Raw genomic sequence first — 20696 nt, forward strand, 5'->3', positions numbered from 1 at the left:
AATTATGAAATTCTAATATTATGTTCTACTATGTAATGTTATATAAATTCAAATGCATTTTACTTTTATTTGTAATTTACCTGTTTATATTTGTATGTACATTTATATCTGATTTATTCTATTTAAAAATATCTTTATGTGTTTGCTTTTAAAATTTCAATCTAACGATTTTCTTCTATTTATCTAAAGGACTTTATCGTCTCTGTGTAAAAGGTGATTACCGAATAAATCTGACAAACCTCGACAGGTTGCAGAGCCTGTTCCGTATGACTACAGCACATCGTGCAGCACATGTAGGTATTTGGCAAAAATATGAATAAGTAAAACCCACTGCATTTTAACCCACATTGAACTGCACAGTCAGCAACGAACTCTAGCAGCCTTGTCAATAAAGCTTGTTTGAATTCAAATATCCCTTCATGACACGCTCCTCAGGCCAGGTGTGTTGAGATGCATGTCAGGATTTCCCTCCTGCCTGGACCTGCATACCTGTTCATAAGGCTGCCAGGTGACTCAGAGAGGGAGGGGAACACGGAGAGAGAGGCTGAAGGAGGAGGACAGAGAGTGTGCGTGAGTGTGAGAGAGAGAGAGAGAGAGACAGAGAGAGAGAGAGAACGAGCGAGAAGGAGGTTGGGTGTGGTAAGATGCCTTGAGCACATTCCTTGGAGCGGGCGCACCCTGCGTTTCAGCGTCTCTCTACCTGCTAGTGTTTGTTATCAGAGCATCTACATGTGAGCAGAGGCTTGTGGTACTTTCTCTGTTGGCACTCATACTTCTTTCATCAGTTATTATTTCACAAAATATTCGGTGTTTTATTTTTGCGCACCGTCATTGTCATGTCGTGGCATTCACACAGCTGTACACAAACACAGACTCTTATTTCATATCTCTATCATTACACATTTACACATTTGCATGAATTGGAAATTAGGAAACGGGCAGAGTGAGAGCTCAGAAATATGGCTTTGTAGAGTGTGTGTGTGTGTGTGTGTGTGTGTGTGTGTGTGTGTGTGTGTGTGTGTGTGTGTGTGTGTGTGTGTGCGTGTGTACGTGTGTGTGTGTGTGTGTGTATAGCAGATTAGGGCATTGATGCTTAGGCAGACATTCAAACAGGAGGCACACCCTTGGGAGGACTGAGCACACACTCATCAGTCTGTGCTATCAGAGGCCTATCAAACAAGGTGTGTTCTATGTGATAAATACATTGCAGTACAAAGGACAACCCGTATAAAGTGCACACACACACACACACACACACACACACACACACACACACACACACACACACACACACACACACACACACACACACACACACACACACACACACACACACACACAGTGGTGTATACTTACCTGTATTACACCTTGACTGATGTGTTTACTGCTGGTACGCTGGTCAGTGTTCTACAGGAAGGGAGAATCAAAAATATAAGTGGCGTAAGAAAAGGTAAATATAGACAGAGACAGGATTGAGAATGAAGTCGTTTTCTTAATATTACACAATCAGCAGAACATGTTCAATAACCCTTCAGGATTTGGCTATGAGCATGAGAAAGATCTGCTAAATCCACCATTCCCTATAGGTTATATACGTGCAGACAAACAGCGACCCTGGAGCTGAGTGTGGTAAATTAAACCGCACCATGCAGGCCTTCAGCAGAACAAGCCTCACAAATCCAGCCCATATTTAAGAAGGGGAAAAAAAAGCAGCTGAGCAGCCGGCAGCAGTTTGATATAAGATTCATATAGAAAAGGGAACTGCTGGAGTCTGTTGATTCAGCACAAGTGTTTTTCAATTGAGAGAAACAGCAGGTGACTCATTTACAGAATGTCTCAAATGGGAACATAGTCTCCACAGAAACCACGTTTGTATATTGTTTAAAGGTTTGACAGACTGCCCTGTTGTTGTACATATAATCTTTGATTAAAAAAGGGAGGGGCACTTTAGGCGATTGCAGTGAAGTGCTACACTTTAATGCAGCAAAATCCCTCAGTACACAGAAACTTAAGCAGTCAGAACAATGCAGACAATTCCAGGAGAAACAACACAACAAGATTACAAAACAAAAACGAGACAAAAACTTGAGAGTTCGTGCAAGAGGAGAAATGAAAAGACCGTTGATCTATCAAAGGGCTGTCCGTTGGGTCAAAATGGCACAAAGGTCAAAAATGAAAGCGGAAACAGTTTTGAGCTGGAGTTTGGTGAAAGCTCTTGTGAATTCTGAAGGCCATAGATCAAACACGAATTAGCAGCCGTGATGTAAAGGCCACTTTCGAAATGTGAACCTGGGGAGGAAACTTTCAACGGACCTCTGTTCAAAGCGATCAACTGACCTGGGAGGAGTCTCGCCGGTGGGAAAGCCCTGCCTCAACAGGAGCCGCCCCGCTCCTTCCTCGTTCACCGCGCAACTCTGTTCAACAGTGGCGGCGGCTCCGGACGTTCACACACCGCCGACAGGAGCGCTCAGCCCGGGCCCGGAGTCCGCGTTGCCTTCGCCTCGCTTTTCTTTTGCTGGTTGGCCGCGGAGGGTTCGCACCAGGAGGGGGGTTAGGGTGGAGTTCTTGTCCGAGCTGAGGAATGTGACGCACGGACGAGAGGGAGACGCACATCGGTGGTTTCACCGGGAGGAGAGCGATTACCGTCGGTACAAAGAGGAGAGAGGAGACAAGTTCTGCAGCGACGTGAGGAGGTACGAAGGGGAAATAAAAACGAACTGTGCAAGTGACATTTGGGACAAAGAACTATTTGTTCAGAGCGTCTATTCTATTCTATTCTATTCTATTCTATTCTATTCTATTCTATTCTATTCTATTGTAACTGGATCCTAATTATGTCTCATCTTCAAACAGTTTTATGTCTATTTTATTTTATTCCGTTCTATTCTAATTGCTTTGTTTTACTGTGTTTTTCCTGTTTAATAACTGAAACCTATTTATGTCCTATCGTCAAAGAGTGTCTATTCTATTCTATTCTATTCTATTCTATTCTATTCTATTCTATTCTATTCTATTCTATTCTATTCTGTTTCCAGAGCATCCAGGTAGCAGCTGTGCATTGCAAAACCTGGACAGTATTGTTGCTTCAGTTCCTTGCGCACACAGAGGGCTCCGTGTTGGCTGCCACAGACAACCTGTGCCGCTCTCTTCCCGCTCCTTTGAGGTCACTCAGGGGAGAGAAAAACAAACAAACAAACAAATATTTGGAGAAAATAACATGGTTTCAGATTGTGTTGTGCGTAGACGTACATAAATAAGCCTTGAAAAGCCTGAGACACCTTTACTAGCGTGTCTAAAGGCCTTGGTTGAACAATGCCACACTGTATGCATTATCTGTCGCTGTCATTAGGCTAACTTAAGATGATAACACACCACCGTTGCCTTGAAATCAGTATGCTATAATCAGCCTTGTCTGTAGAGGAAGTCTTGGCGAGTAGAGCATACTTTATCAGCTATAATATCTTTATTACACATGCAGTAACAATTTTGTTTGCAGCTTTTTCCCAAACAAGCAATGCATTGATTTAAACTTCACCTTCACAAGCTTTTCCTCAGTTCATTCAAAGTGACTCACTGCACAGGAATAGTCCAACATGTGGTTATAATTTGAGGGGGAAAGTTTGTAGTGACAGCTTTTTTATGGTATTTGTCTCCGTTCTTATTTTAGATTTCATCTTGTCACACTAGCCATATGGCCAAGGCTGCATCCCATTCATAGGTTTGTTTGCATTGTATACGTTACAAAAGGTCAGAGTACGTTTGTAAAGGTGTTGCAATTCATGTACGAGCAATGTTGTGCTTGTTTGAAGAGAGAAGGGTGGAAATGTTTTCATGCCTTTATACTGCGTGGTTTTCCATTCAAGGTGACCGCAGGCCTTAAGGCAGTTGGAACAGATGACGGGGACCTCAGAGGACCTGTTTTTCTAGCAGTGCTGCTGTGCTGCTAGAAAAAGGGAGGATACGTGCCGAATTGTCTTCTCACATACAGTAGGCATTCATCCGGCCTTTAGCTGTCTTTTGTGTGGCATTCAGCAGCTGCGTTGAGGTGTGATGAGACAAGCATCGCTCTGTGTTTGCACTTATCTTCATTTGTGTAAAAAGAGGCACTGAAATGTCCTGACAGGAGCATCAGGAGATTACTGGCTCATCCCTCCAAACCTGTTTTCAGGTATTCTTCTCACTGAATTCACATTGAATTTTCACACAAAATGAACTGACCAAAGAGGAATGCCAGATCAATCGCAGTGTTTGTTCAGTGAGGTGTGTTCAGATGTGAGAGAGAAAAATCAGGAAGAATGGAGATGTTTTTTTGGACTTCGTTCCAGATAGTTTGTATCTCCTCAGGCTTATTTCTCTGATTCACATGTCGGGACAGATAAAACTGTTCCCTCCCTCGGCTCTTCACTTACTGTTTTCTCTCCCGCATCTCATGCCAGTGTTCACGCAGGAATGCTGAGAATGGCCAATGTTTGGCACATCTGAATATATGGTCTACCAGCCTTGAGAAGCTGCAGTCTGCCCGCCTTGCCCGGTGCTGGTGTAGTGTTTCAGACTGGCTTTGTTTACAGTACATTTAGTGCAACCTCGTCCTTAATGGCCAACAGAAAGCTTTCTGGTTTAGGGAGGAGCGTAGAGACAGATTCTCATCATCATGTGTCACTTTCTGCAGTTTGTTACTTTCTGCAGTTGCTATAACAACAAACAAAGCCGCAGTATTTGTTTGAACATCCTACCAGTCCGCCAGGTGAAGTGGAGAAAAATGTGTCCTGCTTCTTACAGTGTGTTATTCCTCTGTTGTCTCACTTTGCAGAGACCCAGAGGTGAGGAGGGTGAACAAGAAGAAACCCCCAAGGCTCTGTTTCGTGCCACATGAGTCAACCGTTGAGCTCATATTCATCCCAGGCTCAATTTGGTTTACTGACAATATTTCGGAGTGTTTCTTTTTTTTTGCTGCTTTATTTGATCAAAAGTGACGGTAAACTAAATATGTTCGAACTTTAAGACATCACCTTGAATTCTGCAAACTGTGATGGACTGTCTAGTCTATTTTCTCACCTTTTTACATTACTGAAAGACAATAACAGTAATTATTTAGCTATTTAAAGGGCACTTACTGTTTTTTGGCTGTTGTTGTGTCGTCACAAATGGTGAGCTGCTTTTCTGAAGAGCACACATCATGACGAGTGCAGGCAAGTGCACATCTGTTTGTAGTTGTCCTTGCAAGTCCTCAGGTATTGACTTTACTGCAACCTCAGGACAGTTCAACTGTGTACAGATCAAAGACCACACTGCTGCAGCAGATTACTTCAATTAAAAGAAGAAAACAGTTCCAAATACTTTTGATTCTTCTATTTTAAAAGCTGGGCTGGAGGAAACTATTCCACGTTAACACGCATATGCGAATAACATGCCTCCCTGCCCTCTATGGAACGTGGCAGGGCAACAGCACACCACAAAGGCTTAATTTCAGTGGCTGGAAATGAGAAAGGAAACAGGATGTCAGCCATTTTGCCAGCAGATGAATCACCACACATCAGACTGTTGCAAGCTATCCCCAGGCTACGCCAGACCAGGCTACTTGATGACTCACCAGGCCGCTGAGAAACTGGGGTTCTCCCAGTGATTGTAGGGTGAAGACTTGGGCCCTCTGCTTTCAACACTAGTCTTTGAAGTGTCCCTGGAGGATTACAGAAAACACATCACATGTACTTGTAGAGACCAACCCACCTTCTCCCACAGACCCCAGGTTACACACCCTGATCTTTTACTCATAAAATACAAAATAATTCCAAATAATAAAAGCCAAATATATTTTTACATTGTTAGTCAATTAATCCATCCGTTCAAAATCCATTTGACACTTTTTTGATAATCATCCAATTGTCAGAGTTATTTTTCAACCTAGGTTCTTGGTTGTAATGCTATGCTGCTTAACGTTTTGTTCTATGATAGCAAACTGAATATATTTAGGGTTTTAGTGTGTTGGTCAAACAGAAGAAGCTTTTTGATGCAAGTTTTACTTTATGGACCGAAGGATTCGTTGATTAATAGTCAATGGTCATGTGTGATTTTTCTTGTCTGGTTGTCTGGTTGTGGCATGGTGTCTCTTTTAGGTTTTGAAGCGAGAATGTTGTTATTTAATGAATTAACTTGTCAACATATGCGTACATTCGCGTTCCCCTTCTCATTCATGCACAAAAAAATGTTGTGTTCCTGTCACTACCTTAAAGTCAGTTCAAGTTAAGGCATATCTAACCGCGTACTCATCATGCCCTTCTAAATCAATCTGCGTTTCATAACTGACAGATTTTTTTTATGATTAGGTATAAGTAGTAACATGAAGTGTGACGCACCAGCATGACAAGTTTACTCAGCAGAGATATGAAAGAACCTGCCTACTATAAACCTCGTTGTGCCTTCCCCACCTCTCCCTTACTCCTCTATTTTCTCTCCTCTGACTTTCTTCTCTCACTCCCTCTCATTGTATTCTCTTTATCCTGCTGTTTTGCTTTATTCTTACTTTTATGTACAGGTTTCTTACAAGCCAGATTGGGTTTCAGTTAATCACTGGTGTTTGAATACAGCTCTAATGGCACAAGACATGGGCACTTGGCACTCTTAATCCACCATGTTTATTGTTTTTATCTTTAAGTATAAAGTGAAATACTGTAGACTATAAATATAGATTGTACACACAATACCGTGAGTTGCACTTACATTACAGAAAACATCAGATGATGCATTGTACAAAAGATCTGATATTTTGTCTTATAATTATTTGTGTATATTCCTCTCATCCAAACATGATATGCCACATAATGTCATTTTTTTTAGTTTGAAAAAGTGACACACATGAATTTTAACGACAATAATATATTGTAAGTAAACCATCGACCTCAAACGAGAATACATTTAAAATTCATAAAATAAATAATGAATCTGTGTATTCCTCTGCTCGACTGCATGAACTCCGAGACCTGTCATCTATGACAGAAAATCTGTTCATTAATATCTGTCGCAACTGTTAACGTCTGCTGGAATATATCTGTGATAATATGAAAGATGTTTCATTAAACCGGCTTTGACTCAACAACAATTGATGCTTTGTGAAAGTGGTTATAGTTAATCTGGCTGTTTATGTATCCTGACACAAAGAGCCCTTCCTCTCACCACCCAAAGGGATATTTAGTTATTAGTACTAAGTATCAACCACAAAAACTCAGTGACTTTGTTTTGTATGGCTGCTGTTCTACTCGATCCTGATAAATTAGTTGAAACACTAAAACAGACTGTACAGACGTTAATTACTCTTTGTGACCTTTTTTTTTTCAGAGGTTAAAATTCCTCTTTCACCTCTGAACCTTGACCTTTGACCCCACCCCTCTGCAACAATGGCCCACCGGTCTCAGAGTTCGTCGATTGGTGAAAACCCCCTTGACCCAAACTACCTCCTTCCACACTACCGTGAGGAGTATCGTATTGCCATTGATGCTCTGATCGAAAAGGACGTTCCGGTAAAACTTCTGTTTTCTTATTATTTATATCTACTGTATAAAAAGACATATACGATGGTTTCGTGACCTACTGACCTTGTCTATTTCCTGTCACATCAGGGCTACTATGAATTCCTCCAGGTCGCGGATGTGGTCGGTTTCCTGGCACAGCCGGAAATTGAATTCATCAAGTCCACAATCCAGGCGCCCAACCAAACCTCGGGCGTCCCAGAGCTGACATACCACGAGGGCGGTCCTGAGGCTGATGGCTCTTCCGACACCTACTGGCCAGTGCAGTCCGACCTGGCTGCCCCGGGGCTGGACCTGGGCTGGCCACTGCCACAGCACAGCTTCATGGGGCCCACGGAGGTCACCACTCTGGTCAACCCCTGCGACCCTGACATGCCGAGCATCAAGGAGCAGGCCAGGAGACTCATCAAGAATGCACGCCAAGTAAGTAAAAGAGAGGGATAGGAAACAGGTAAATGTGTTAAAACATGCACATCTGGTTTGCTTTCAGCAGGTATTTGAAAATTACCATTCATAAATGCACATATTCAAAGTGTAAACACAAATATGCTGCATAGGTATTTTTTACGCACATACAGCACTTTTTCTGTTCCAAAAGTGGGTGGGTGCACCTATGATGTAATAAATTGATATATCAGTATCCTGTTGCTGTTGTATCAGTATGTGCTGTACAAGCTAAGTGGTATCTCTCTCAGATAAGGGGCTGCCTGTTTTTAGTTTAATTTCAATTTCTATCTGCCTCTGCTCACTTTGCCACTTTCAGATGTGTTTCTAACTAGTTGACCTTTAGCTGAATTAAAAATATGATGAACAGACATTTAGCAGCCAAACATGTCATGTAGCCAAACCTGTCGGTGTGGCAAGTCATGTCTTTATCTGTCCTTCATTTTTCTGTGTGTTTAAAGACTGCGTGTCTGTCACTCGTACTCCGACAAAACTTAGAGACAAAAGTGCCTCTTAAGCTCAGGCATTAAGCGGTTTAAAGAATGAGTCATTAGTCTGTCTATACAACGTACATTATGTAGATTTAGTCGAGATTCACCTACACTGTCTTTCTGATACATCGAGTGTAGTTTAATGTGCAGTTTGTATCACTTATTTTGTTCAGCGGTGTTATTGGTTAGGTTAGGTTAGGTAGTTACTTTATTAATCCCCGAGGGGAAATTTTTTCGCTACAGCAGCATACAGAAGCAATAAGATAATAATAGAAAAGCAATAAAATAGCAGTAAAATAGCAGTAAAAAATATAAAATATAAAATGCACAGTATATACAGTATATACATGTATATGTATTCATTTTGAGATATGGAGATGAGGAATAAAATAGACTTGGTGTTTTTTCTGCCTAAATGCCACACTTTAGAGACACACTTCATCTTACTTAGTGTTTTTTTCCCCCGTATTTTTTAATATGTTAATAATGTTTGTAAATAAATTAGTCTTAATGTCCTAATTTTTTTTACACTTTCAGGAGAAACCTTTACGCAATCCCATCTAAAGCACCACAAACTTGTGCACAATCATTATGTTCTGTACTTTTATCTTCTAGTATTAATAAACACAATCAACAGGTGTCACTGCCAAAGTTCTCTCTGGTGATGTACTGTAAATGTTCAGGTGTTGCAATTTTAAATCACATTAAGTTAACCGCGAGTTAACAGCTGCCAGGCAACAAAATAATCATAAAACTAGACGAATGTAGGAATGTCTGTGCTACCGGGGTTTCTCCTGGACACAGATGACTCGCTCAGTCACACGTTCGGGTATCAATGCTTTTACTTGCCCTGACCACACACCACTGTCTCTGTGCCAACGCTCTCCTCCATCCTCCTTGTCCCTGCTCCCTTTATAGGGGAGAGCTCATCAGTCCATATTTGGCTCAGCTGTGCTCATTACACCTTCCCTGCACCGTTCCCTGAACCACTCCTCCCACTCTCTACCCCCTGCAGCTGAGCTAACCACACCCCGCCACCACAACGAACAAAGGTCACATTACGCTGCGCAAACTGTACCTAACTTTGTAATGTTTGGCTTCTGCTGCAGGTTATTGCCGTGGTGATGGACATGTTCACAGATGTTGACATTTTTGCTGACCTCTTGGATGCAACAGCCCGCCACGTTGCCGTTTACCTTTTACTGGATGAGCAAGAAGTGCATCACTTTGTCTCTATGGTCATCAACTGCAAAGTCAACTTGGACTTAATACCTGTGAGTTTGCCTTTTTATTTCATTTTCTCAAATGAGTCGTCTCTCCTGTGGCGTTTGTGATGTTATTTAGTAATTTTCACTCAGGCTTTTATATGTTTCTAACACGGTTTCAATTCTGGTTTCACAGAATATGCGTGTGAGGACTGTGGCAGGAATACCATATTATTCCAGGACAGGGAAATCATTTAAAGGGCAGGTGAAAGATCGTTTCCTGTTGGCTGACTGCACAGCTGTACTCAGTGGGAACTACAGGTGAGTCATTTAATGGTGCTAAATATAGTTGCAAAGCTGATCACATTTACTCTGTAAATGACAATACTTATTTTTCTTCTCTTCTAGTTTCATGTGGTCCTATGAGAAGATCCACCGCTGCATCGCCCACCTCTTCCTCGGAGAGCTGGTTGCCACCTTTGATGAGGAGTTTCGTATTCTCTTTGCTCAGTCAGAGCCTCTAGCCATTGACCCGTCCAATGGAGCACTTGCTGTCCCTGAGTATGGCAGCACCAGCAGTTACTTGAGCAGCCAGTTTGGTTTGAAGAGGACCCAGTCTTTGCGTACCCCCTTAGGTCACCGAAGGCAGCCTGAGCTTCCCTCCTCCTTCCCGTACGGAGACTCTGATCGGAACCCTGCACATCCTTTCAGGAGGAGCGAACCATTTCGTCACACCATTGAACCTGCGCCAGGAATTACAATTGGGAAGTATTCACAGCAACAGTTTCGTCTGCAGCAATCGTTCTTGGAGCAGGGGAGATCCATAGTGTCCCGGCAGATGGAGATGAGTAGCAGTGGCTTCAAAAGGCACAGCTATGCAGAAGGAACCCAGGAAAACTACTCATCTTCAAGGCAATACATGAAGCACAGGGTCATGAACAATCTGGATGAGACAGAGTTCCACAGGTAGTTACCCCTTTAGTACTTACTGCTTGAGATCAGGATTATACAAAATCATCACAACCTGTCATTACATGTCATTATTTGTCACTGTTATACATAACTATGAATTTATAGAGAAACAAATCAAATCTAATGTGTTTTTCTTGACAGAGAGCAGACTCAAAGCAGCCATTACTACAATGAGGGACCTGGTCCGGGTTCTGGCCATGGACACTACGACACACTCCGAGGTCGTCCTCCGCACCTCTCCATTGACCAGTATTCAGACTCAGGCAGTCGCTCAGATCTGGAGCCTCCCCCTGGAAACTATGGCAGAGACTACTTTTCATCTGAGGACCTGGGAGGACTCGAAGGGCACCAGGCACCACCTCCAGCGGGGAGGTATGGAGGAGGATCCTCCCACAAGAGGCCGACCATAGGTCAGGCGTATGCCTGTCAAAGCTCACCGACGCAGCCCCATCCTCCAGAGAAGAAACTGTTTCACAAACAATCTGATCAAGAACAGGATCAAGATACAGATGTAAAGCATGGCCTGAGGAGTTGGAGAATACACTCCTATCTTAGCACTTATGAGGACAGTGGAGAAGAAGGCCTGATTCAACCTATGGGGCCTGATGCATTTGATGAGCCTCCACCATCTCAGCAACCAACTGCAGCTGAAAGTGCAGCTCCACGCTTTGGACTAAAGGAGCCACCGAATGTTCCCCCCAAGCCCAGACCAGATATCCTGAAACCACGTTTTGGAAAGCCCAAGTTACCTGACGACAGAAATCAAGACACTGCCCCACAAACAACCAAGGATCTGCTTCCCTCATTCGGTGATTTTAAGTCATCTGTCCTGGAGAAAAAAGAGAGGGAGGTGCAGAAGGAGGTGACGGAGGAGAATCAAGATCTCTTTCTGTCCAAACATGAATCATTCCGCTCGCGTGCTAACCCTCTCCTTCAACGGAGCTCTCGTCTGCGCTCCTCACTTATATTCTCATCTTCAAAGGCAGAGATGCACAGTAGTAGTTTAGGTCTAAAACCAGCCACAGAGGAAGATGAAGAGTTACACACTTTACGCACTTCCTCGATTGTGGCCCAGATCCTACAGAAGAGGAGGTCTTTGTCTCGTGAGCCTTACGAGTGGCGAAAGAAAGCTGAGGAAAAAGAAAAGGAAAAAGAGGAAGAAGAAAAAGAGGAAAAGGAGACACGTTTGAAAGATGAGATTGAAGAGAAACCTCCGAAAACCAACGAAGAAGTAAAGACGACACCAACTGTCGACAAATCTGAAGTCACACAATCGTCAACTGTGAACATGAATGACCCAGCCAGTCGACTGCAGTATTTCCAAGAACTGGCTGCCAAGAGAAAAGCCTCAAAAATGGAGACAGGGTCATCGCTAGTAGCCCCAGAGCCGGCTGAAAAAAAGCCAGACCTTTCTTATAAACCTCCGCTCAACACTTCAACAACTTCAAAAATCCCAACTGTCTTGCTCACTTCGGCAGAACCTGAACCAAAAAAGATAGACATCTCAGCAAAACTGGCAGAGCTCACTCGTAGAACTCCATTTAGTTCATTAAAACCACTAACAGGCTCTGCGAAGCCTTCTGCAAGCTCCCTGAAGCCTTCAGACACATCGCAACCTCATAAAGAGGAGCAGGCATCAGAAGGTCAAAAGAGAGATATATTCAAGTCGCTAAAGCCTCTTCCTTCACCTAAGATCTTCAAGAGGGATCCTGTGAAGATTAAAGGACTGAATCCTCGTCGCATCTCCTGCGGGGAAGAGACTCTAGCCACAGATGCAACAGATGCAGAGAAGAGTGAACTGAAAAAGAACCGGTCTCAGAGTTCTTCGACTCTGCCACGTGATGACTCAAAGGAAGGACTGCACAAGGTCATGGGATCCAATACATCTATCAACACAATTGGTGAGGGAAAGGGTGAAGGCAAGACACTCGACTTCCTCAAGAAGCAGACTCAAAGGCTAAAGGGAATCCTGGGACCGAAGGATAAAGAAAAGAAAAGCTCAGGAGATGAAATCTCTCATGATTCAAGCAAAAAGCAGACCTCATCAGCTAAAGATACTGGGTCTACCGCTGCCGATCAAACCACTACTAACCATAAGACATCGACTGGGACTTCGGTCACATCCCGCTACCAGGCCGCAGGCAGCTCCGTTTTGTTCAGTAGCAACTTACGCGATGACACCAAAGTCATTCTGGAGCAAATCTCCGCCAACAGCCAGAAGAACCGTCAGGGAGGAGAGGAAAAGGGAGGGGACAGAGAAAGTGATGGCAGAGAAAAAGGACTGGAGAGACAGAACTCCATAAGGAAGAGTCTATTTACGCGAGCGCCGGGAGCCAACCAGGAGCGGGAGGGACTGCTGAAGAGGATCGAGAGCCTGAGGAAGGAGAAGAAGGTCTACAGCCGTTTTGAGGTAGTCTATCACTCCGAGGGCGATGTTTGCAGCGTAAATGGGAAAGACATATGAGCCAAAACAAAAATACTTTTAGGTGAAAACAAATCAAGTAGTAAAGGCATGCGAGTGGAGTCAGAGATTACATTAGAAAGAGTCCGAAATATAAAGATCAAATTCATTTGATTGTTAAGAGTTGATCAGATGCAGTAGTATAAGTGAACTTGTTCGAGAACAGGTACAGCAATTATATAAGAAAAATGTGAAAGAACGGTCTCTTTGAAGCTTTCTTAAAAAGTAAAACTGATCAAATGTGTTTAAACCACGTTTAGGAATTCGTTTAGTTGATCCTATTTTTAATTAAACCTTCATTCAGTCAGTTTGAAAATGCAAAAGCCGTTTAAATGTATGTTGACAAATACTGTATATGTGTCATAATGTTTTTTCCACACATTCTGCATAACTGCAGAAATAATAATGTTTATATAATAGAAAGCAGCTTTTATTCCCAAACACTGGCAGATGAATGTTTGATATAGTGTCTGATTTTAAACCGTGAAAATAAATGTTGGTGGACGGGCTAATGTTTATTGTTTTATATGCAGTAGAAGTCTATTACAACTATCGCACATCACAATTATAACCGTAGAGAGAAGGAGAAGATCCAGGACAGACATACTCAATGATTTCCTTGTCATCCCTGTAACAGATGGGGAATAACCTGGGATAACGAAAGATGGAGGAGCAACCCTTTTATAATGGAAACTATTTATGCAAGATGATCAAAAACACCTACTGCCGTCGTGCCAACGACACTATCAAAGCACCTCTGGGCCAAACACTGCAGCCATTTCTGGATGTTCACAAGAAGTAATAAAACTTGAAAAACAGTATTTAAGATGCTGAAAACAAACTAAAGTCACAGAGTCCAGAATCTGCCTGTTTGCCAAGACCTGGTACGACTTTTTCCCTTATATGGTGACTGAGAAGAACAAGAAAGACTTTACTTGCATACTGGCTGCATTGGCTAATGTTTCAGCAAACAGAAAAAGGTAGGGCAAATGGCTTGTAATTGAGCTTGTATGAACGTGACTGAGAGACTTAGAGAAGATGAGAGAAAGACAGTACATGTTGAACTTGAGGGTGGGAAAGACGCATGCCAGTCAAAAAAACAGCAGTATACAACTGTACGTGTTTAGTACCAGGTCGTGTTTTTGCAAATGTCTGCGGAGCTGACTTGTGCTCTTTGTGGATTCACCAAGTGCCAATAGGCTCAACAAGAGTTACCAAAGCGAAATGATTATTTTTCTATCACAGACCAATAAGAAAACACGAGAATATGAAGAGGGAAAGAATAAGATGAAGAGCTGAAGAAGGGAAACAAAATGAAAGGCAAATTTGTGAGATTGTAGATAATGAAGAGAGAGGCGAAATCAGAATCAGAGAGAAAATATGCTTTTAATATCAAATGTTAATGTTGTTGCAGCAGTTGGAGAGTTTTGAGAGAAAGTGGAGGCTAATCCATAATTTCCCCGAGAGAGAAAGTGAGAGCGTAATCTACCTTTCCATCAAGGTGTGGACTCACTTCTCAGAGTAGAAGATAGTCATCAAATAACCATTCAGCGAGGGGACCAAAGTGCTTTCACGGTCATTGGAGTGGAGTTTAAAGAACGTCTGTGTTTTATGTCATGTAAATAAAAATGTATCCGTTTGTGCAGTTGCCCTGAATCACTGTAAAATAGTTTTACTGCCCCCCCCCCCCTCCCGTTTCTCTTTTCTCACCTCTAAAAGTAAGCAAGAGAAAAAGGATAGGCGTGTTGTGCAGAGCTGGAGCGGTGCCATGCCTTCTTATATAAGTTACTTACCTGGTGAGACCTACGCCCTGCACAGGACTCCCAACTCCTTTGTTGGTCTGTAAATGCCATCAAACTTGGTGAGATGACACAGATTCCCGGCTGCTTCACGCCTCGGCTGGGCGTCGAATCCTTTTACTGTGTTTTTGTAGTTTCTCAAAAGATCAGCTGATCTATTGCTACGTGGACACGTCAGGTTTTACACTGTTTTCTATGCAAGATCATATTGTACGTATTTATACAAAAGGGGGCTTGTTAATATTCTAAGTAACCAATTTGATTATGACCACCCTTACTGCACTATAAAAGTGCCTTGTGGTTATTTTTAATTGATTTGCGAGAATGTGGTCTTAACTGTAAAATGTAATTGCCATCAATTAGGGCAAATCAGTTGCACAGGGTCATGTTTTTTGTTTTTAAACCTCAGATAGTATTACATTGTATTTGAAATACTGCAAAAAAAGTCTTTTATTAAATCTCTTTCAAACTTAATTTGATTGTGGCTGTGTGCATATACTATACAGTACAGCAGGCATCTATATTACAGTGAATGATTGTGTGTATATATATATATATATATATATTTTTTTTTTCTTCTAGGCCCTTTTAAGATTTCACAAAGATCACAACAATAACAGCAATTAAAAAGCTTTATAATTTTTAAACATATGAACACCCTTATATTAATGTACAATATCATGAATTCGATGAATATAGTACTGGGCAGGAGACTAATACTGGTATCGATCTGTCAAACATCGTTCACCAGTCACAGAACGTAAAATATTTTCGGTTTCATGTCAACATCAACAGCAACAAGCTCGGCCATTAAAACAAGACGTCGTCTCTCAAAACAAGTGACACAAGAACATCAAATAGTCCAGAGAAAAATAGCCAAGAACACGGGACTAAATCTTAGCTGGATGTGACTCGTATAAACTGACCGGACTGTGAGTAAAATGTGCGAGATTTTGGGCTGATGTAACCCAGAAGCTGGCTCAGGAGATTTTATTTTGTCACCTGACAAGAAGGATGAGTCGATCCGACCACATCTCGCTGGGAATAAATCCTTCAAAACTACCAGTGGACGTGCAGTTTTACTTCTCTGCGGGTCCTGCAGGTATCATCTCTGCCTGCTTCTGATTCTTCACCACTTCTACCTTTTCATCGAGCTTGTGAAGCTGAGACAGCTTCAGTTGTTCTATCAGAATCACGGAGGGAGACGAGAGCGAAAGTGTTGGAAAGTGAAAACAAACTAAAACAAGTGTTGGACTGCAAGTGTGCTTAGAGAAGGAGGAGGATACTTACCAGCTGATAACAGCTGACTTTTTGCATTCTCAGCAGACTCTAATTCATCCGGGAGTCTCTCTGGAGTCTAAGGAATAATATCAAGCGCCGTCATTAACAATATCAACGAGTCACATTTTCATCACTATTTTTTAGAGATCTGAGGAATATATCGATGGGAAATGAGCCCCTTCTATTTTGGTGTAACGTAAACAAACTCACAAACATGCAGTTCAGATTCTTGTGCTGCTCTATCAGTTGATGCAGTTGGTTTTCAAATCTCATCCTGTGCAAACAAGCCGGACTTTTGAAAATGTTTATGACATTTGTATGTTTTTTTTATAATGTAATAAATCATTGCACTAATAATAGGTACCGCAGCTTCCGGTGTTTCAGCTGAAACGCCTGGATTTCACATCGATACTGTTCCAGCAGTTCCTCGCTTTTCTTGTTCTGCTTGAAATGTCTGCAAAACACATGCGGTTCATCTTGCTCAGTAAAAGATAATAGTAGCTCATCAAAAAAAAGAAAGAAAAGTACTATACATTTTCCTATAATTACATTAATTCATTAAAACATCCTGCAACAATTCACAAAATGAACAGACAGGAGTCATGTGCTCCCAAGGATGCAGTACGTAATACAATCTACCAAAGATGATTTAAATGCACTCTATTATAAAAAAAAAAAAAAGGCATACACAAAAAGGTGCTTCAAAGATACGTGCTTAATGTGTAACAATAAATGTACACAATATAAAGATCATATAAAAGCCTAATACTTAAAAACTGAATGATTGACAAGAAGGATGGAGCTACAGGTGTCTCAAAATTCAAATAAGCTGTCTTTACTCTGCCACCAACACATCAATATTTCAGGATGCTAATCTTATGGCAGCAGAGTCTTCTAACGTATTTGAAGAAAGACAGCTAATTTACTATTTTAAATCCGTCACAGTGTTGTTGACACAAGACAGCATATGCCACAAAATAAAATGGTCAAATTACAGTCCAGATAAAAGTAGGGGAGATTAGCTAATTACGCAAAACTGTTAGAATGCTCTTAATGTGCAAAACAAATAGAAAAAGGAAAAGAAAATGGTAAGTGGTTTCACAGCCAACACCATGAGCACAGAAAATAATTCCAATATGTCCCGACAGATTGGAAAATACACTCAAGGTTGGACACGGGACAATTTAACAAAAGAAAGAAATGTCCTACCGCCCTCTAGCGGTTCACTTCACAAAACACACAACTTGAGGCCCCAGAACACCAGAGAAAGAAAACATGCTTGATGGGTCACGTTTGTGTTGTTGATGGTTTTACTTCAGCTCCTAATGGCTGAGGACATTCAATAAATGTGTGCAGCTCACCTGTCTGCGTCCTGCTCGGATTCTTCGCACTGGAACTGCAGCTTTCTGCAAACCTCTAAAGAAAACCATCACAGCATTAAACGTCTGTACATTTGCTAAAAAAATTTTTTTTAAAAAAGGACAAAATCTGTTTACAGACACGTACAACCATAAATTTTGACACAACATGGCGTCAAATCAAACAAACAAACAAAAAAATCTGAAAACGTATACAGCAATGCAATTATTTGTTCGCAGACTGTCCACCTTCTTTTTCTTTGTGGATTCCCTCCAGCTGGTAAGCTTCGGTTTGTACTGCAAAAATGAAGACAAAAATGTCTCACGATAATAAACAAACATGTGATAAAACAATATAAATGGTGCGTAACGATTTCCGGAAAAGGTTTCCTACATAATAGCAAATAGAAGTTACAATCTACTTTCAGCAGCTTTTTGATGATATTTTTTAGCTTCAGGTATTTAAGGCAAAATGTAAATAAATTGAACAAACAACGATTTTGTGTTACTTACAAGTTGCCAGCTCCTTCTGCAATGACTCATTGACAGATATAATTTCTCTAATTTCATGCTCCAGGATTCTTTTACCTTTAATGAAAAGACACAACAGAAATTTAAAAAAAAAAAAAAAAAAAAAAGTGCAACACGTCACGTGGTAGATATATTTGGATTTTCTCTTCCTTTTGTAAGATTTTAACTGCAAACATCAGGTGAGGTCCTCAATTTATAACATTAATGGTTTTAATTTCACATTAATAAGGTTTGTCAGAATGGGTCCTGAAGGGTGTTGTCGTTCCCTCCAAGACGGAGATATTAATCATATCTCATGAGTCTCCATTCATCATGTGCTGTTACTCCCTGGTAAGGAGTATCAGGTAAGGATGTACCTCACTGAAGATGCCCGAAATGTGTCGCGAGAACTGGTATGATCTCTGCATACAGCTGTCTGGCTCACGGTTTAAAGTCAATATTTAAATATTTACTTCTTACGTGTAGTTAAATTAACTCGTGCTTAAACTCGATTCGTTACTGTGTCGATTTGCGATTTTTTTTTTCCACTAGTAGTTTCTATTTATTCTGTTAAAATTGAAAAGAAATGACGTGTTCATTAGCATATCGTCAAGCACAACCTCGGTTCTTATTGGTGCACATCACCGTTTGGTTTCTTATCAAACTGCGACCTTTGTGCTCAACGTGTTTTCACATTGTACAAGTAGTTAAAGTCTGTCGGACACCCGGGACGTTGTTCACGTGGTCGGATTTTTTTTTTTTTTAAACATCTTTAGATGTAATTGAAGAAAAAGGTTACCGCGATTCAATACCGGAAGTGGAAAATGTGGCTTCACAAAGACTTAACGATGCGTCAAGATAACTCCATCCCACATTCGCCCCCAACACAACGACACGCATGCGCGTCAGTAGCGCGAGTCGACACGAAGACGGAAGGACACGACAGTTACTTCTCTGGCTTCATTTTCCTTAAACAGCGATTTGCTGTTTGTTGAAAACGCGAACTGAAAAAACTGATAAAATATGGTTTAGGTTAGTTTTATTTAAAAAAAAATATATATATATTTATAGGCCATTTGTAGCCTTTTTTTTTTTTTTTTAACTTTGTGAACTCAAAAAAAAACATTTGTGGTCAATAAAAAAAAAACAAAAAAAATGCAAACTCGTTTAAAATGATGAGCTTATTCATTTTAAATGTGAGATTGAGTAAAGTAAACAGAACAAATATAATCCAACTCATCTCTGCACATCTGCAAGATGTCATTATTGAGCCTGAACAACCTTACATGTCATTTTATTTGATAAATCTCATAGAAATTTAACACAAATCAGTGAAATACCTTGTTGCAGCCTCCTCAGTTTGCCTGTCAGCTGTTCAACTTTGGGCTCCTGCATTTCTCCATCTGACAAAGCAGGACATTGAAAATGGATCAGCCATAAAACAAACACAAAAACAAAAAATGTTTTATTTGTATTTTGTGTAGCTTTGACTAGTTTACCTCTTTTCAAAGGTCTGACGTTAATCATGTCCTCAAGGTTGAATTCTGTTTTGTAAATAAAAATCAATATTAGATACCAGAGTCTAGTTTTACTTTTTCATAACTTACTGTGCCCACGAACAGGTAAGTTATCTTAAAAGCTTTCTCTGCAATTCAAGTTTAGTCTCAGACTGAGAAAATAAAGTGGAGGAAAGGTACAAAACCTGCGGGCTACTATAGTTAGCCAACTGAAAACGCTCGTTTATTTTTTTTTTTTTTCTAAATATAAGGTTGAGGATTGGTTTAGCTCGCATCAATGACTTTTCAAAATTAAATGAACGTACAAAAAAAAAAAAAAAAAACGTAATTAACGGCAATACTTTGAGGCTGAATAGAAACGTACTGAACTTGTTACACTCCGTTTTTCCCGCGCTTAAAAGCTGAGAACCGTTAAGTTCAACTGTCAGCTAACTTTTACGCAAAAGAAGCCATGCAGGTTATTTTCAAAACACTGTAAATTAACCAACATATTGGCTTTTACTTCTACTTAAATTCACGCTGTCTAACCTGCCAATTCGCTCATGTTTTCCAAGGCGAAGCTGGTCTTTTCTTCGGTTATCCAGAAGACTTTTCCCCCCGCAGGCCGGACTCCAGATGACGGGACGACTGTGCTCACGAGGACGAATGTCGTCAGACCCGCAGGCTCGCGCGTGCGCAGCAGCAGCAGAATATTTAGATGATGATGTATTTATTTAAAGCTGAAAAATTGAAGTTGCAGGTGAAAAAGCAAACCGTGCAGTGGGCTTAGCATCCAGTAAGTTACTGCTTGTGTACAAATCTGTTACAAACACTGAATAACTTCCACTGGCCCACCACAGGGTAATTGTAATTATATTTTAGTTGTCGACATTAACAGTTTGGAAATGTACTATCAACACTAGTTATAGTCTGTTGGCTGAAAAGGAAATGTTTTTTTTTTTTTGTCTTGATTTTACTCTAATTAATGTCGTGATACAATGTATTTCAATGCCAATAAAGTATATCAGTCTGAATTTGCTTCCTATAAGTAGGTATTTACAGTTTACAAGCTTTAAAGCTGATTGATACTGGTTCTCTAATGGGGATATCAGTATTTAAATAAATAATAATCATTTTGTTGATATTTTTAACACAA

The 20696-nt window shown here is 40.9% G+C and overlaps 1 protein-coding gene, 1 long non-coding RNA gene and 1 other non-coding gene across 3 annotated transcripts; 1 reads left to right on the top strand and 2 right to left on the bottom strand.

Annotated features, from left to right (window-relative positions):
• The first annotated feature begins 2440 nt into the window (after nucleotides 1-2440).
• fam83hb (family with sequence similarity 83 member Hb) lies at nucleotides 2441-14166 on the top strand. Its single transcript, XM_069696923.1, has 8 exons — nucleotides 2441-2693; nucleotides 7333-7514; nucleotides 7614-7946; nucleotides 9568-9730; nucleotides 9858-9984; nucleotides 10072-10629; nucleotides 10777-13045; nucleotides 13734-14166. The coding sequence occupies exons 2-8, from the start codon at nucleotides 7392-7394 to the stop codon at nucleotides 13752-13754; spliced, it is 3594 nt and encodes a 1197-aa protein (XP_069553024.1). The 5' UTR covers nucleotides 2441-2693; nucleotides 7333-7391; the 3' UTR covers nucleotides 13755-14166.
• Nucleotides 14167-15514: 1348 nt separating this feature from the next.
• On the bottom strand, nucleotides 15515-18420 carry LOC138620200 (uncharacterized). The gene is made up of 7 exons (XR_011310854.1): nucleotides 18048-18420; nucleotides 17784-17831; nucleotides 17538-17592; nucleotides 16541-16630; nucleotides 16387-16450; nucleotides 16186-16252; nucleotides 15515-16078 (listed from the first exon to the last, which is right to left on the bottom strand). It is a non-coding gene; the product is annotated as an uncharacterized lncRNA (long non-coding RNA).
• On the bottom strand, nucleotides 18299-18432 carry LOC138621987 (U8 small nucleolar RNA). Its single transcript, XR_011310984.1, has one exon. It is a non-coding gene; the product is annotated as a U8 small nucleolar RNA (small nucleolar RNA).
• Between the last annotated feature and the right edge of the window lie 2264 nt (nucleotides 18433-20696).

This window comes from Brachyistius frenatus, unplaced genomic scaffold (genome assembly GCF_029030835.1).
Source record: "Brachyistius frenatus isolate BFR_SWC_R1_liver_20210118 unplaced genomic scaffold, ASM2903083v1 Contig_2, whole genome shotgun sequence".
Lineage (NCBI taxonomy): Eukaryota > Metazoa > Chordata > Actinopteri > Embiotocidae > Brachyistius > Brachyistius frenatus.

Excerpts from the sequence above, each read along its gene's own strand:
- fam83hb (XM_069696923.1), top strand. The coding sequence starts at position 7,392 with ATGGCCCACCGGTCTCAGAGTTCGTCGATTGGTGAAAACCCCCTTGAC. Across the intron at positions 7,515-7,613 it reads TGATCGAAAAGGACGTTCCG|GGCTACTATGAATTCCTCCA; the intron begins GTAAAACTTCTG and ends CTGTCACATCAG. Across the intron at positions 10,630-10,776 it reads GATGAGACAGAGTTCCACAG|AGAGCAGACTCAAAGCAGCC; the intron begins GTAGTTACCCCT and ends TTTTCTTGACAG.